Here is a 16,627-nt window from a genome sequence, read left to right on the forward strand (position 1 = left end):
TTAAACATGCTGCATGCTCAGTGCAGAACCCAATGCTGGGCTTGATCCCATGACTGTGAGATCATGACCTGAGCTGAAATTAAGAGTTGGGTGCCCAACCGACTGTGCTACCTAGGTGCCCCTAGTTGGATTTTTTTTTTAAGTCCAGGTTTTTAAACTTGGCCCTTTTTCCATTTATGTTCATTGTAAACCTATCAGTTATTTGTTGCTGCATAACGTAACAAAATATCCCTAAGTAAATATCTTTAAGTGACAATGGTTTATTTTGTGCCACCATTCTGTAAGTTGGCCGACACGTCTCTAGTCTGGGCCCACACACATGGCGGCATTTCAGCTGGCAGGTCAGCGGGGCTGAGCTCCTCTCAGATGGCCTCACTCCGTGGCAGGGGCCTCGTTGAGGCCTCAGTAGAGCTGGGTGCCCCTGCTGGGACGCCTGGGACTCTCCCCGTGTGCCACTTTCCACAGATTGCATTCTCGAGGGTGCCGACCTCGGCTTCTCCAGCACAGTGGTCTCAGGGTTCCAAGATAGCAGAGGTACCTGACCTCCTGGGACCTGGGCTCCGGGCCCTACACAGCGTTACCTCTTGGTCAGAGGAAGTCCCCCGGTCAGGCCGGATTTGTCCAGGAGGAACTGCCACGTATCATTGATTTGTTCTTCATTCTACCACAGTAACCCCGAATCTATTTGGATTTCTTTTCTACCCCCATGTTTTATGTTTTGTATTTCTTTTTTTTTATTTTATTTTAATTCCAGTATAGTTAACATACAATGTTATATTAAGTTCTCGTATACAATGTAGTAATTCAAGTGTTTTGTATTCCTAATGGATTTTATGTGCTCCTCTGTTCTTTTTTGGGTTTTTCTCTTTTTCTCCTGTTGGAGTTTTTCTTCCCCTGTCCCAGTTTGGGCGTATTAACTCTATTCTGATCCCTTTCTTGCTTGGCCTAGAAATGTTAAAGTGCATTTTTAACTTGCCACATCTAAAGTCGATCATGTGTACCCTCATTCTTAGAATGCTGAGAACTTTAGAGCGAATTCTTTTCCCTTTTACGTGCTATTGTTGTGAAGTGTTTTGCTTCTGTCTTGTATTTGCTGAGACATTATTGAGTCCATTTTTCTTTAGGTTTTCTCTGTAGGTTTCCCTCTGGCATTGCCCTTCTCCTGTCTTGAGTCTTTTTTTTTTTTTTTACATTTATTTATTTTTGAGAAACAGAGTGAGACAGAGCGTGAGTGGGGGAGAGGCAGAGAAAGAAGGAGACACGGAATCCGAAGCAGGCTCCAGGCTCTGAGCAAGCGGTCAGTACAGAGACAGAGCTTGATGTGGGGCTCGAACCCACGAACCGCGAGTTCATGACCTGAGCCGAAGTCAGACGCTCAACCGACTGTGAGCCACCCAGGCGCCCCTGTCTTGGGTCTTTTGAGTGAGGCTCGTTCTTTGACAACTTCCCTTCTTGATGGTGCACTGGTGCAAACTCCTTGAGTTTTCGTCTGTCTAAAAGTGGTATTTCACCAAATCCAAAGAAGGCTGGGCAGGGAATGGGCGTCGTGGGGCAAACGGAGTTGAGTGTGATGGAGGGCGAAGGGAGGTGACCAGGACAGGAGGGTCTGCACGAGTTTGAGCGGTGGACCCAGAGCACTCCCTGTGCAGAAGCTTGGGCTGCTTCGAGCTTCTCGCTTTCTTCCCACAGGGTGGGTTCTCTACGGCCCTGGCAGGAGGGCCACTGCTGCCCCCGACCCGACCAGCACCCAGCATGGCTAACGTGTGCCCCACCCTGTTAGCCATGTGAACCCTGCTGTATCAGCTCACTGAGAGCAGTTCTTCGTGGTGATGAGACACTGGAGCTTATCTGAGAGCTCACAGCCTTCGTTTTTGTTCTTTGTGTAATCTCCTCACATCGGTAGTAGCGAGGAACTTGTGCTAATTTAACCTGTTCCTTTAGTGTTACAGGGCAGGTGTTTGTCTATGTGGGCTAAACCACAACCTGTACAGATTTCCCATTTAATGAATCAGCAGGACCAGATGCCAAGCCCATGCTTTGGCCGTGTTGTACGTGCCCTGTGGAATTGGTCTACCTCTGAGCTGACCAAAACGCTAAAAAACAACAAAGAAACCCAATCCTAACAAAAATGTTGGTGTGGATTAGTAATCAAGGTAAAATGTAAGGGTAAGTGACATTACTTTTGATTAGGACTAGGTAGCCAAAAACGTGCATTTGTGAGTTAGCTGCATGTGATTATTTGAACTCCCTGTTATCACAGTTTTGTGCACTGGATAATTTGTTAGCTATCTCACATTTGACATATTGTGACTAAAATGTAGTGACAGTTTCTGGGCATAATTTGTATTTGGGGAACATTATTTTCCCCTGGAAGAAGTTAGAGAGCCACTGATTAACTTAATTGAAGATGTGTGTGTGTGTGTGTGTGTGTGTGTGTGTGTGTGTGTGTAAAGTTGGTAAGGGAGTCATTAGACGTAATTTATAAGTTGCATCTACGTAGATTGGGATCTGTTCGATAACCAGATTGTTAATATCATTTGAAAATTAGAAAATACTTAATTCTGAGATACCATTTGCTTATATTTTATTTTTTAACCTTTTTTTGGATGTTTATTTTTTTATTTATTTTTTTTTCAACGGTTATTTATTTTTTTTGGGACAGAGAGAGACAGAGCATGAACGGGGGAGGGGCAGAGAGAGAGGGAGACACAGAATCGGAAACAGGCTCCAGGCTCTGAGCCATCAGCCCAGAACCTGACGCGGGGCTCGAACTCATGGACCGCGAGATCGTGACCTGGCTGAAGTCGGACGCTTAACTGACTGTGCCACCCAGGCGCCCCTGGATGTTTATTTTTGAGAGAAAGAGAGCGTGCGTGGGGGAGGGGCAGAGAGAGAAGGAGACACAGAATCCAAAGCAGGTACAGGCTCCGAGCTGTTAGCACAGAGCCTGATGTGGGGCTCGAACTCAGGAACCGTGAGATCATGACCTGAGCTGAAGTCAGACGCTTAACTGACTGAGCCACGCAGGCACTCCGATTCTAAAGTTCTTGATACAGTACTGCGTACTCTATTTTGGTGGGTTATTTTAGTAGTATTGATTGATTGATTGAGTGAGTGTGTGTGTGGGGTGCACTTGAGTGGGGGGTAAGGCAGAGAGAGTGGGGGAAACCATCTCAAGCAGGGTTCACACCCAGCTCCAGGCCTGACCTGGGGCTCGATCCCACGACTGTGAGATTGTGAACTGAGCCAGAATCAAGAATCAGATGCTTAACCGACTGAGCTACCCAAGTGCCCCAATAGTTTAAAAAAATTTTTTTTTGAAATGTTTATTTACTTTTGAGAGAAAGAGTTGGAGGACAGGCAGAGGCGGTGGGGGGGGGGGAGAGAGAGAGAGAGAGAGAGAGAGAGAGAGAGAGAGAGAGAGAGAGAGAATATCTGAAGCAGGCTCCAGGCTCTGTGCTGTCAGCACAGAGTCCTGATGTGGGGCTTGAACTCACAAACCGCAAGATCATGACCTGAGCCGAAGTTGGATGCTCAACTCACTGAGCCCCCCAGTAGTTTTTAAATAGTTGTGTTTTTTTTTTTTAATTTTTTTTTCAACGTTTATTTATTTTTGGGACAGAGAGAGACAGAGCATGAACGGGGGAGGGGCAGAGAGAGAGGGAGACACAGAATCGGAAACAGGCTCCAGGCTCTGAGCCATCAGCCCAGAGCCTGACGCGGAGCTCGAACTCATGGACCGCGAGATCGTGACCTGGCTGAAGTCGGACGCTCAACCGACTGCGCCACCCAGGCGCCCCCCCCCCTTTTTTTTTTTTTTGATTTTTTTTTCAATGTTAATAGTTGTGGTTTTAAGATATTCTGTGCCTTCATCCCTCTGCCATCAAATGATATTAAACCACTTTACATCTAAGATGAGAGCCTTCAAATCTCTGTACACTGATTTCTCCTCTCCCAGGCTTTGTGCTGTTTTACCTTGTTGTATGTTATTAACCTGACCCATTTTGTTATTTTCGCTTTAAGCAGTCCCAGTAAATCTCTTAAAGAGACTCCCATCTCAAGGGAACAGTGTTTATACACATAGTCACTGTTTTACGGTACTCTGTATTCTTTTGTGGAGATACAGATTTTCATCTGGGATCGTTTTTTTCCCCCTGCCAGAAGGACTTTGACATTTCTTACAGCACAGACCGCATCGTGATGAATTCTTTCAAGTTTCTATGTTTGGAAATGTCCGTCTCTCCTTTTTTGAAAGACACTTTGTACGAAGGGTATAGAGTTGTGTCTGGCGTTTTTAGTAGCCATTTTGGGCAGGAGGCAAGTGTAGCCCCTCTTATCCACCGTGGCTGGAGGCAGAGACCTCGCTTACACTCTGGAATTGGATCCATACAGTCCTGCCCGCAGCACACAGACCTCACCACCCGTGAGCTGCCGTGCTTCTGCTGATCTCCATCCGTGTAGGTTCGAGCCTGAGAAAGGACCGAACCGAGGCTGCGTCCCCCGAATCTGCTCTTCGTGCTCCCTGGAAAATGTCACCGGCAGCACTTGGCCACCGAAACGGGGAATTCCTTGCCTTCTTTCCAGAGTGCTTTTCCCTCATGAAAACACTTCCATTTGCTGAAACCGCACCTGCTTTGTGGCTGATGGAGACTCGTTCTCCTGTGGAGCTTGGGGTGATCACAAAATGAGGAGTGCCTCCAGCCTCCGCTGTCATTCTGCAGGCGAAGAACTGAGTCCCGGCTGACGAAGGGCTTTACTCAAGCCTGTCTCCGGAAAATCGGGATTCCATTTGGAAGCTCGTGATAGGAGCATTCAGTCGAAGTGATCTCGCTGACTTTTACCAGTAATTTCCAGTGAGTTTGCTTTTGTATTTTTTTTAAAAAGGCTTTTTTTTTTTAAAGTTTATTTTGAAAGGGGGGGAGAGAGAATCCCAAGTGGGCTCTGCACGGTCAGCAGAGAGCCCAATGCAGGGCTCGAACTCATGAACCATGAGGTGATGACCCGAGCGAAGCCAAGAGTCAGATGCTTAACCTACTGAGCCACCGGGTGCCCCCCAAATTTGCTTTTTTTAATGTTTATTTTTGAGAGAGGCAGAGTGTGGGGAGGGGAGGGGCAGAGAGAGAGGGAGACACAGAATCCGAAGCAGGCTCCAGGCTCCGAGCTGTCAGCACAGAGCCCGATGCGGGGCTCGAACTCACAAGCCATGAGATCATGACCTGAGCCAAAGTTGGACGCTCAACAGACTGAGCCACCCGGGCGCCCCTAAATTTGCTTTTTTTACAGACAGGTTTTATTGAGTCTGGAAAGAACAATTTTTGCCATATGTCCTTTTATGTGTGCAGGGAGTGTGTGTAACCATGTATTACTTTTCCAATTAAATTAAGTACCAGCTTTCTTAGAGAAAAAAAAAAAAAGAAAAACCAACTGCGGGACTTTTCTCTGTCATCTTACCTGATAGTGTCAACGTGACAGAGTGTAGGTGATGTCAGGCAGTGGATCCAAACTGTGGAGTGCCTTCCCTGGCTGTGTTGGCTGCGGGAAGAGGGCTTGCCTTCTCTGAATGCGCTTCTCCCATTCTTAGTATGGTGTCTGCACGTGTGAGGGCAGCTGCATGTCAGATTATGGGACTGCAGAGGTGTTCCGGACGCAGAGAGATGCTGAGAAAACTTCCCCTAAACAGCTGGCGCCACAGCTAAATGTTGGTTTTCTCTGTACCTTCCGGATGTCGAGGGAAGTAATAGGGGCAGTGAGATATATGAATGACAGAACCTGGGCAGAGATCGGTCTAGGGTATTTCATCACCTATTTCTGTTCCTTTTATTTATTCTTTTTAATGCACCGGGGAGCATCTCCTTGTTTCCTGTTCATACTCCAGCCGGATACCCCAATAGATACTTCCGTAAGAGATGGTCCTGGCTGTCGAATTCCAGAGACTTTTCTTTTTTACTCTCTATTATCACAGATTTCATACCTTAGAATATGAAATGGATAACGGATACCCATATGAAATAGGCTTAACAATTGTGATCATATTGCTCAATTCTTTTTTTTTTTTTTTTGGCAGAAGTATTTCAAAGGCAAGCACAGACATCATAGCATTACAGCCCCTAAATGGGACCGTGTGAAGCTCTAAAGAATGAGAACATTATTCTCCACTTTATCCCATCTTATCAATTGTTTCTTTCTCTCAGACCGGCAAATTCTGGTCGGAACTACTGGTAAAGTAAGCGGTTGGTACTTTAACTCCTTGAAGACTTAAAGGGACATGAAAAGATGGGCTCCAGGGAAGGATTGTTAAAGATGTGATGAGAAGCTTTGGGTCCAGCGTCAGGTCATTCTGTTTGTATTTGTTACCAAGCTGTCACTCGGCTGTCAGCCTGTCCTGTTCGTCCTCTGGGTCGGAGGGAGGGGCTGGAGGTGGACTTTTCTCAAACGAAACTGTCAGGGCGCCTGGGCAGCTCAGTCGGTTAAGTGCCTGACTCTTGATTTCAGCTCAGGTCATGATCTCACGGTTTGTGGGTTTGATCCCCGCATCCAGCTCAGTGCTGACAGTGTGGAGCCTGCTCAGGATTCTCTCTCTCTTTCTCTCCCTCTGCCCCTCTCCTTCCCTCACTTTCTCTCTCAAACATAAAAAAAAAAAAAAAAAAACGAAAATGTCTGTTGATGATTAAATGAGCGCTGTAACCCTTTCAGAGTCTTGTTTTTTTAAAAAACATTTTACTTTTTTTTTTTTTTTTGGAGAGAGCACCAGAGTGCGATGGAGGTCAGGGGGAGAGACAGAGTGTGAGTCAGAGAGAATCTCCACACTCTGCGTGGTGCCCGACATGGGGCTTGATCCCACAACCCTGGGATGATGACCCGAACCAAAATCGGGAGTCATACGCTCAACCACCTGAGCCACCCACACGCCTCAGATTCTCGTTTTCCTCTCTGTCCAGTGGAAAACTCAGCAGAAGAAAACTGAAAATGAGAAATCTGTTTGTGCTACTTAGGGGATCTGGCCAGTGTTTTTCCTTCTTTGCCTTCGACTGTTTTAATTATTAAGCAGCCTTGAATTTTCTGAGCTGAAGTACGCTTGGTGTAGTCCTATATAAAAAAAGGCCTTTCTCTGCCTCATCTAAATTCCCAGAGTCGTCGTAACTAATTTATGGAAATCATGGGGACACTTAAGGGCCAAGGGTTCTGCCTAGCTTTTAAAAAAATGTTTTCATTAAAGGTTTAATAATTAGATTTTTATTTGATACCAAGAAGAATATCTTTTGGCAAAAGAACATTACTGTGGAGCATGACACCTGCTTTCAAGGTGTCCCGTGTGTCCCTGTCTTTCCTCCTAAGAAGAATCTGAATTCCGTGTTTATTGTTCCAATGATTGTCTCCATCATTTCGCTGCGTATCTACTCGTACACGTAAACCACGGGCGTAATTTTTTTTTTTGTTTTGTTTTTGAAATTTGCAGAAAGCATTCGTGTTCATATTATTTTCCCGAGATGATCTGTTTGTGCCTGTTTTTAATTTATTATCATTTTTTTATACTGTGGTTGGGATTCTCTGACCTGCACGCACAGTGTATGCACCCAGCCCGACCCTGGATGGGCATTTAGGCCGGTTTTCCTTCTCTTTTTCTTGTACAAAGTTGTTTCTTTGGCCTCACGATGCGTACCTGCAGTTGCAGCGTCGGAGAATTTATCTAGGACGCATACGTAGGAGCGCAGTTGCGGCCCATCGCCGGGGCACGTCTCTGATGCGAACCCACGGCGCTAGGTGGTTTTCCCAAGTGGCCATGCAGACTTCTTTTGCTTTCTTTGCTTCTCTCCTTTTCTTTCCCTCTCTCCCTCTTCCCTCCTCCGCCACGCTGCCCTGTTGGGTGGGTCTGACATGCACGCATGTTTTCCGGGTTTTGTGATTATCAGTTACGCGGTTCTGCAGGCAGGCAGCGGAGGGGAGGAGAGCATGACCCTGCCTCCCCCACAGCACCTCTTGCCCCGCAAAGGGATGACCGCTCTTTTTGTCTTTCTTGGTATCTGTTTTGCGTGTTAGAGGCTTACCTCCAGTTGGAGAGCACAGGGCTGAAGGTTATTGAAATAGCCAAGTGTGTCAGGAGGCCTTGTTGACTGACCTCTCTGTGGGGTGCCGTAGGTGTGCTGGTTGCTGGGTGGACCCATACCTAGGAGTCCCCCGACATCAGTATCTTTACATCTAAAGCCGGTCGATGCCGTAGACAAGACTCTTCCCTCTAGTGTGGGCTGGTGCAGGTGGGTAAAGGGTGGCTGCCAGTAGACCGGGAGCCCCACGGGGAGAAGACTTGGTAGGGGAGGGGGTGTCAGCGCCACTGGCATCCCTTGTCTCTGGTGTGGTGCCCTCGTGGGTGTGGTGCCCTGGGTCCCTCATCCACCTCTGTCTAGAGATGACAGCTCCGTGGAGCTGGAGGACATCAAGGGATCCCATGGCTTTCACACAGCCGCATCCAGAGTTCCTGATGAGCTCTCTCTTCTCAGCCCGACCCCACACTTACTTGCTGCAGCCAGTTCCCAAGCCCTTGGGGACCTGGCGTCAGGTGACGCCTTGCTCTCCCTCCCTTTTGGCTGAAGATTCTTCTTCCTCACGTTTGTTAAGCCAGTCGCTGCTGGTCTGGTCTGTCTCCTGGCTTTGAAAACGTGGTCTTTTCCCCATTATCTTTGTCCTCCTGGGTTGTTGAGTTTTAAGAAATTGCCTCACTTTAGTTTCAGTGAGGTTTAGTACCCTGTTAGTAGAGGTCCCGCCCTGAGATTTGAATTTGCATTTCCCCAACGGTTAAAAGAGTTGACATCTTTTCACACAGCCATTGATCTGTTCCTTTTCAGTTTTGTGCCTGTTCAAGTCTTTTGCCCATTTTCTCAGCATTGGTTTAAAATTTATCCCCTTCTTGGTACAAGTACTGTATTCTGGATACCAACTCTTTGACAGTCTGTGGCCTAGCTCTTTATGGTACGGAATTTGGGGGAACAAAGCTCCTTAATTTTAATGGTGAATTTATTAATATCTTTGTTTGCATAATTTATGTTTTTCCCTGTCTTGTTTAAGAAATCCTTTCCTACCCTTAGGGTGCCTGGGTGGCTCAGTGGCTAAGCGTCTGACTTCTGCTCAGGGTTTGAGGGTTTGAGCCCCGCGTCAGGCTCTGTACTCACAGCTCAGAGCCTGGAGCCTACTTTGGATTCTGTGTCTCTGTCCCTCTTTGCCCCTCCCACTGGTGCTCTGTCTCTGTCTCTCTCTCTCTCTGAAAAATAAATATTAAAAAAAAATTACAGGGGCGCCTGGGTGGCACAGTCGGTTAAGCGTCCGGCTTCAGCCAGGTCACGATCTCGCGGTCCGTGAGTTCGAGCCCCGCGTCGGGCTCTGGGCTGATGGCCCGAAGCCTGGAGCCTGTTTCCGATTCTGTGTCTCCCTCTCTCTCTGCCCCTCACCCGTTCATGCTCTGTCTCTCTCTGTCCCAAAAATAAATAAACGTTGAAAAAAAAATTACAAAAAAAAATTACAAAAAACATCTTCTGGGGCATCTGGGTGACTCATTCGGTTAAGCGGTCGACATCAGCTCAGGTCATGATCTCACAGTTTGTGGGTTCGAGCCCCGCATCAGGCTCTCTGCTGACAGCTCAGGTCCTGGAGCCTGCTTCAGATTCTGTGTGTCTGTCTCTCTCTCTCTGCTCCTCCCCCGCTCACTCTCTCTGTCTCTCAAAAAAATAAATAAACGTTAAAAACAAAATTAAAAAAAAAATCCTTTCCTACTCTGAAACTGTAAATATGCTCTCCCCTGTTGTAAAAACTGTGGTGTTGCCTTTCACAGTTAAGCCTTTTTTCTCCTTGCAGCTGGTTGAGGATCTGTATGATGATAAGTAGAGATTCAGCTTCATTTTGTATACGGGGTAACTGATGGATCGCATATAGCACCTGTCACTTATCAATGTGTCCGCCCTGTCTTTTGAAGCCGCAGTGTTAGGTTTCTGTCTGTCTGGGGGCACTTTTTTTTTTTTTAAGTTTATTTATTTATTTTGAGAGAGAGCACGCGCAAGAGAGCGGAGGAGGGGGAGAGAGAGAGAGACAGAGAGTGAGAATATGAATGAATGAATGAATGAATGAATGAATGAATATCTCAGGCAGGCTCCTTGAAGTCAGCCCAGAGCCCTGACTCTGGGCTTGAACTCACAAACTGTGAGATCATGACCTGAGCGCAAGTCAAGAGTGGACGCTTAACGAACTGAGTCACCAGGTGCCCCTGTCTGGGGGTACTTTTCTGGCTACAGTCTTCGGGTGCATTGGTCAGCATGTCTACCTCTGCACCATGACTGTATTCTCTTAATCTGTTTGTAGAAGCTCTACGTGCTCTCTTGCTATTTAATCAGATTCTTAACCTTTTGTTTCTTTAAACAAATTAATGAAATAGGAATTAAATGTACAATAGAGGAGTATTAAAAATCAAAAGCTCTTTGAAAAGCTTAATGAGACACCAGTTGCCACACAATTAAAGAAAAGAGACGTAGCAGGAATGGGGGAGGTTAATCATTAAGAAGAAGATATTATGAACAACTCTCTGCCAATAATAATAATTTAAAAACTTCAATTACCCATGTACTGGCCGCCCTCCACCCACTTCTCTCTGCCGTTCTGGAATGTATTTCCTGCCACCCAGCCTTCTCAGAAGGAACCGTTATCAGGAACTTGGTGTCTATCGTTCCTGTGTGTGCCTGTTCTGCTGGACATACACGGCATGTCTGCAGGACGTTTATGAAGCACGTGCTCGATTTTCAGCCTCTACAAACAGGCCCGTGTACGCTCTGCAGCTTGCTTTCTCAGCACCGTCTTCTGAAGCGCACCTGTGTTGGTAGACTGAGTTCAGCCATTTTTTATTGTTGCATAGGATTCTTCTTTCTAAATATACCACCATTTATTCATTATTAGTGGATATTTGGGTGGGTTTTCTATTACAAGCAATGCTTCTGTGAGTATCTTACATGGGGTGTATATGGTGGGGTTCTCTTGGGGATAGATGCCCACCTACCTGCTTACAGGCCCTGCTGGCTTGTTCACATGCCCGTCTTCAACCCGACGAGGTATTGTCAACTTGTGCTCCAGAGTGGTGGTAGTTTAACTGTTGGATTTGATTTTTTTGTCTTCCAGTGCCTGAAGACCTCTCACTGGAAGAGAGAGAAGAACTTTTAGACATTCGTCGAAGAAAAAAGGAACTTATTGATGACATTGAGGTAAAAAAAAAGAAAAAAAAAGGCCACAACCAAAAATTCCCCTTAGTTTTTGCTTTTAGGTAAAATGATCACGTAGCTTCATGAAAATGTAAAACCTGGGTATGTTGTGTGTCTGTATCCTAATATGTGAAGAGACAGGGAAAGAGTTACCCAAGTCAGTCAGGCAGAGGTGGTGATTTCTGAGCAGCGTGGACTCGGGGGTACAAATGCAGACACCACGGAACTGGAGTCAGCAGCAAGCGACACGTGACTCCAGAGTCATAAAAGGGCACTTCTGAACAATGGCAGCAGTCGACAGATTCACCGCTCTTTCAAATTGAATAAGCCCCTATTTCGTTTGCCAACATCCCCGGCATCTAGAACATTCTGTCACATTTTTGGCATGCAGATGTCCTTTGAATGAGTCAATGTGCCGCCACTGAGCTGGTGGCAGCAGGGCGACGACGCGGGCAGGCACCATACTTGCCACGTGTGTGTGCTCGGAGCACAGGGAGAGCGGGCCCTGCAGGAGGAGCAGAGGGGCCAGACCGTAGCCTCAGCCTCAGAGCGTCTGGGGCCGCGGCAGAAATGATCCGGGAGGCCAGGGCTGCTTCCACTTGGGGCTTCCTCGAGGAAGTTACTCAGACACAGGGCCCTTCTCGGAGAAGCTTCTTAATCTTGGTGACGCCAAAATAAATGTGGCCTCGCAGGCCACTTGCTGCAAGAGTAAGCCGGGTCCACATAGCAGCTCCTTCCTAGGAGCCCGTGTCTGAAGTCTGAACTTCCTTGGTGAAGAAAAGAGTGGTATTCCAAATAAAAATTTCTCTGTATTTGGAAGATAATCTGTGGAACTGTATCTTGCAAGGTTACCCTTCCTTCTTGTAAAAATCACCGTATCCTAGAATGGATGCTTTGGTTGAGGAATGAGAATGTATCTTAAGGTTCATGGTCCTATTTGGACATGAATAATGGTAGTGCCTGTGGAACCTTATGTAGCTCTAATGACCTAATTAAAAAAGTGTTTTTAAGTTTATTTTTAAGAGACAGAGCGAGTGGGGGAGGGGCAGAGAGCGAGGGGGGGGGGTGGAGGGAATGCCAAGCAGGCTCCGTGCTGTTAGTGTGAATCCTGATGTGGGGCTCACACTCACAAACTGTGAGATCACGAGATCGTGACCTGAGCCAAAATCAAGAGTCGGACACTTAACCGGCTGAACCACCTGGGCACCCCTAATGACCTCATTTTTGAGTTGAGAACATTGAGGCCCAGAGAGGTTAAGAGGGCTGCCAATGGCCTCTCAGCCAGTAAGTGGCAGAGCCACATGGAGGGACAGGGGAGCCTGTCCCCTCTGCTGTTCTTGACGTATCCAAGTGCCACAGGTGATTTCTGCTGTCACCTCCTGGGCTCTGTCCATGGGGCTCTGTGTCGGGCAGAGTGGTGGATGGACATCACTCTGCGACTGGCGGTTAGGGACCTGATACTGGTCTCTGCACGTTTAAGCTGCACCTTCTCCCTCCTCTTCGCAAGAGCTGAGGCGGCCCCGGGGCCGGGGGAGGAGTTGAAGAGCTGCAGGGAGTGAGCTGAGGACTCACCACTTCCCTTTGCTCTTGGGTCTTGCCACACCTGTGACGTCCTCCCCAGTGTCGCTTCTGGATTTTGCACACAGATACTCTAGAATCTGCCTGGGTGACCCCTCCCTGCTTGTCCTTGATGAGCGGATGGACGATAGTGTGTTTTCTCCAGAGCTGGGGCTGCACCCGCCCAGAGGCTCTCTCTCTGCATGGATAGAAAGTACTGATGTTTCCAGACCTGGGATGTCTGGATGGGGCCTCGGGGCAGCTTGTGTCCGAAGGCTAAGATTTCTCTGAGTCTAGGAGGGGAAGGTAAAGACCCCTGCCCTCCAATTTCTTTCTTCTGTTTTCGCAGAGGCTGAAATACGAAATTGCTGAAGTTATGACGGAGATTGACAATCTAACTTCAGTGGAAGAAAGGTAAACAGTTGGTGTCACACTGCCCAGTAGCCAACCTCTTTTCTTGGTTTCCAGCTGTGGTGACCACCGCAGGGGCAGGGCCACAGATACAGCAGGGGCAGAGATTACAGCCTCCAGGGCGGGGCCACAGCCTCCAGAGCGGGGCCACAGCAGGGACTGTAAAGTTGGGATCCTGAAGTGGGGCAGCCCTTGTGAGGTGGTTGATTGCTCTGCTCTCTTCCCCTCACCCCTTCCTCCTTTCCGCGGAGGAGTTGGGGTCCTTCTCTCCTCTCCCTTCCCGGGGAAGCACAGGCCCTTCCACATTAACCTCCAAAGAAGCAGCCTTTCTGTACAGAAGGGAACTATGCTTTCCTTAAGTCGCTGTTTCTTAGTCATTATTAGCTTTTTCTGAAGAAGTAATCAAATGTAGAAAAGAGCCCGGCAGCCTTGTGTGCCGCTTCTGCGATGGGCGGGGAGATAGGGAGGTGGGGGGTGGGCGGAGTGGGCAGATGGAGGGCTGGGGGCGTCTGGGTGGTTTTCTGCAGCGGAAGTACCAGAGGAGATTGTGTTCCCTTTTGCACTTGGTGCAAACGTCAGCTGATGATTTCTCAACTGTCTCAAATGTGTAGCAAAACTACCCAGAGGAACAAGCAGATAGCTATGGGGAGGAAGAAATTCAACATGGATCCCAAAAAGGTAAGCAGACATTCTAGTTTTCTGGCCTGCAAGAGATTGAACGATTCATCCATTTTAATGGTTCTCTCCTTCTGGACAAAGGTGGTCATACCCTCATAAAAATACTGAGTGATGTTAAATTTTTATCACGAAGGGGCTGCTAGTGAGTTGGGGGGAAGCAAAAGTGCCCATTGACTTGGTGTCTGGGCCCAAAGACCTTTCTTTGCGCGTGAGGCTCAGGGTGAGGACGGGCCTCCTGGGAGTGGCCAGCGTGTGTGGGCCTCACTGGGGCCAGCCTGAGAGGTGGGGGTCTTCCTGCTGACGTACAGCCTGAAGCCCGGGGTGGGGGTGGGGGGGTGCTTGGTCAGCCAGTGGGCAGGGCTGCAGCTGGTGTGTTGGGTCTGGAGAGGGGGGTGGGTGTTCAATCGTTCACCTCAGAGGACTTGATTCCTTCCATTCACCTTCGAGAGAGAAGATGTCTGCCTGAGACTGAGGAACTCTCCTGGTTTAAGCCACTACCTGGTCTTTCCTCAAGTTGGATTTTCTAGGAAAACGCCTGAAGAAGATGAAACCTTCAACACAAAGCTGCTTGTCTCTGAGGGTGAAATGAAATTGTCAGTGGGAACGATTTTGTGAATTTGATAACGACTTGAGGTTTGGAGTTAGAAGCAGTTTTGTTTTTTCCCTTAGGAGTTAGTTGGGTTTACAGAGTTGACTTAATCAGATTTGGTAAGCAGTGGAAACATCTTGAGAGATACATCACTTGTTCTAAGTTATAGCACATGATAGCATGCCAATACGTTCATGGATGAATTCAGGTCCTCCGCACGAAGGACACACAAATACACTTATTATTATTATTTTTTTAAGTTTGTTTATTTTGAGAAAGCAAGAATCCCAAGCAGCCTCTGCACTGTCAGCGTGGAGCCTGATGAGGCGCTCGAACTCAGGAACCGTGAGATCATGACCTGAGCTGAAATCAAGAGTTGGACCCTTAACTGACAGGCCACCCAGGCGCCCGCAAATACGCTTGTTTATTTAATTAATTAATTAATTTAATGTTTATTTATTTTTGAGACAGAGACAGAGCACGAGTGGGGGAGGGTAGAGAAGGGGGGGTGGGTAGACACAGAATCCGAAGGAGCCTCCAGGCTCCGAGCCGTCAGCACAGAGCCTGACGTGGGGCTCGAACTCACGAACCATGTGATCATGACCTGAGCTGAAGTCCGACGCTCAACCGACTGAGCCACTCAGGCGCCCCAAATATGCTTATTTTTTCAGTGCTGCTGCCACTCTGCAGGAGTTCTGTCAGGTTCTTGCCTGTGTCCTTGTTCTACGTGTACCGGGAATCAGAGTTACAGTAATAAGGGCAGACGTAGATTGAACTTGCCACGTGTCAGGAACTGTCTAGCACGGCACTGAATTAGTATACTTAACCTTATGGGGTAGGTTCCAGTTTTAATTCCTGTTTCACAGTTGGGGAAAGTGAGGCACAGAGCCACTGAGACTTGCCTAGTGTCTTGAGCAAGGAATCCACTTGAGACTCAGGCCCATAACCACTGCACTTAGCTCCTGCAGGACTCTGGGGTTGGTTTGTAGGTAGCCCTGAGCCCAGCTGGGAGGTCCCAGAGCCCTGGTCAGCCGTGTGGATCTGTCCACGTCCACGGAGGGGTGCTCACCTGCTTTGCTTTGGCTGTGCCGAGTTGCTCTACAGGCTTCATTTTGTGTACATACCTCTCCACCTGAAGGATTTTTAAGATATTCATCATGGGTTCTGTCCAACAACTTATTATGTTGCTCAGTAAAGGCAGATGGCAAATTTAGTGTATATGTGGTCTTTTGCGGGGAAAAATTATCAAAGTTCTCTGGTTTGGTAGATGATTATAGCACTTCCCTGAGTCCACTGAGTCGTCTTGGGCCGCCATAACCAAATACCGTAGACTGGTGGCTTACGCGATAGACGTTTTCACAGTCTGGATGTTGGAAATCGGATCAGGATGCCAGCGCGGCCAGGTTCTGGTGAGAGCTCTTCTCCTGACTTCAGACGGCCGCCTCCTCACTGTGTCCTCACATGGTGGAGAAAACGCGGGAGAGAGCTCCCTGGTGTGTCTTCTTACAAGGGCCCCAGTTCCATCAGGTAGGAGCCCTGCTCAGATGACGTCATCTAACTCTAATTGCCTCCCAGAGGCCCCACTTCGTGACACCATCACTGGGGGGGTGGGGGGTTTAAAGCTTCAAGATTGGAATTTTTGGGACACACACACATTCGGTAAGAGGAGAAGTTGATTCAGTCGAGGAAGCTGAGACATTCGCCAGCCTCTCTCTTTTATTCGCAGTTTCCTAGAGATGCCTTTAAAAATATAACGTATAAATCTATAACAAGCACGAGTTCACCCAGTGGACTAGAAGTTGAGGGAACCCAGAAAGACAAAAGATGAACAGTAGTCCAAAGTATACTCAGGAAAAATTGCTCTGGGAAAGGAGAGCCGTGTCGGGTTCGGCTCCCTTGGGCGGCAGGGGTGTGTCCTGGGACCATAGAGGGGATGTCCAGACTGTTTGCCCTGGCTGCATTTGCGCCAGGCGGTGACATGTGCCCCCAGGTGGGAGAGCAGGCGTCTCTTCTCGTCTGGCCTCACCGAGGAGGAGAAACCCCCACTCCCAGAGACCAGTTTCTGAGCACCCCCCTGGGCCCGTCACCCACTCCGGAAACCAATGGCGTTCGGTTTGGCCACCGGAGAACCTTCGGTACAAAGGTGAACGCGCAACCAGGA

The 16,627-nt window shown here is 48.0% G+C and overlaps 1 protein-coding gene across 1 annotated transcript in view; it reads left to right on the forward strand.

Annotated features, from left to right (window-relative positions):
• CYTH3 (cytohesin 3) overlaps nucleotides 1–16,627 on the forward strand; it is a 99,739-nt gene that overhangs the window by 62,133 nt on the left and 20,979 nt on the right. The window contains exons 2-4 of the mRNA XM_043559647.1: nucleotides 11,152–11,234; nucleotides 13,138–13,202; nucleotides 13,811–13,877. Coding sequence (XP_043415582.1) covers nucleotides 11,152–11,234; nucleotides 13,138–13,202; nucleotides 13,811–13,877 — 215 coding nt within the window. The remainder of the gene's footprint in view (nucleotides 1–11,151; nucleotides 11,235–13,137; nucleotides 13,203–13,810; nucleotides 13,878–16,627) is intronic.

Source organism: Prionailurus bengalensis, chromosome E3 (genome assembly GCF_016509475.1).
Source record: "Prionailurus bengalensis isolate Pbe53 chromosome E3, Fcat_Pben_1.1_paternal_pri, whole genome shotgun sequence".
Taxonomy (NCBI): Eukaryota; Metazoa; Chordata; class Mammalia; order Carnivora; family Felidae; genus Prionailurus; species Prionailurus bengalensis.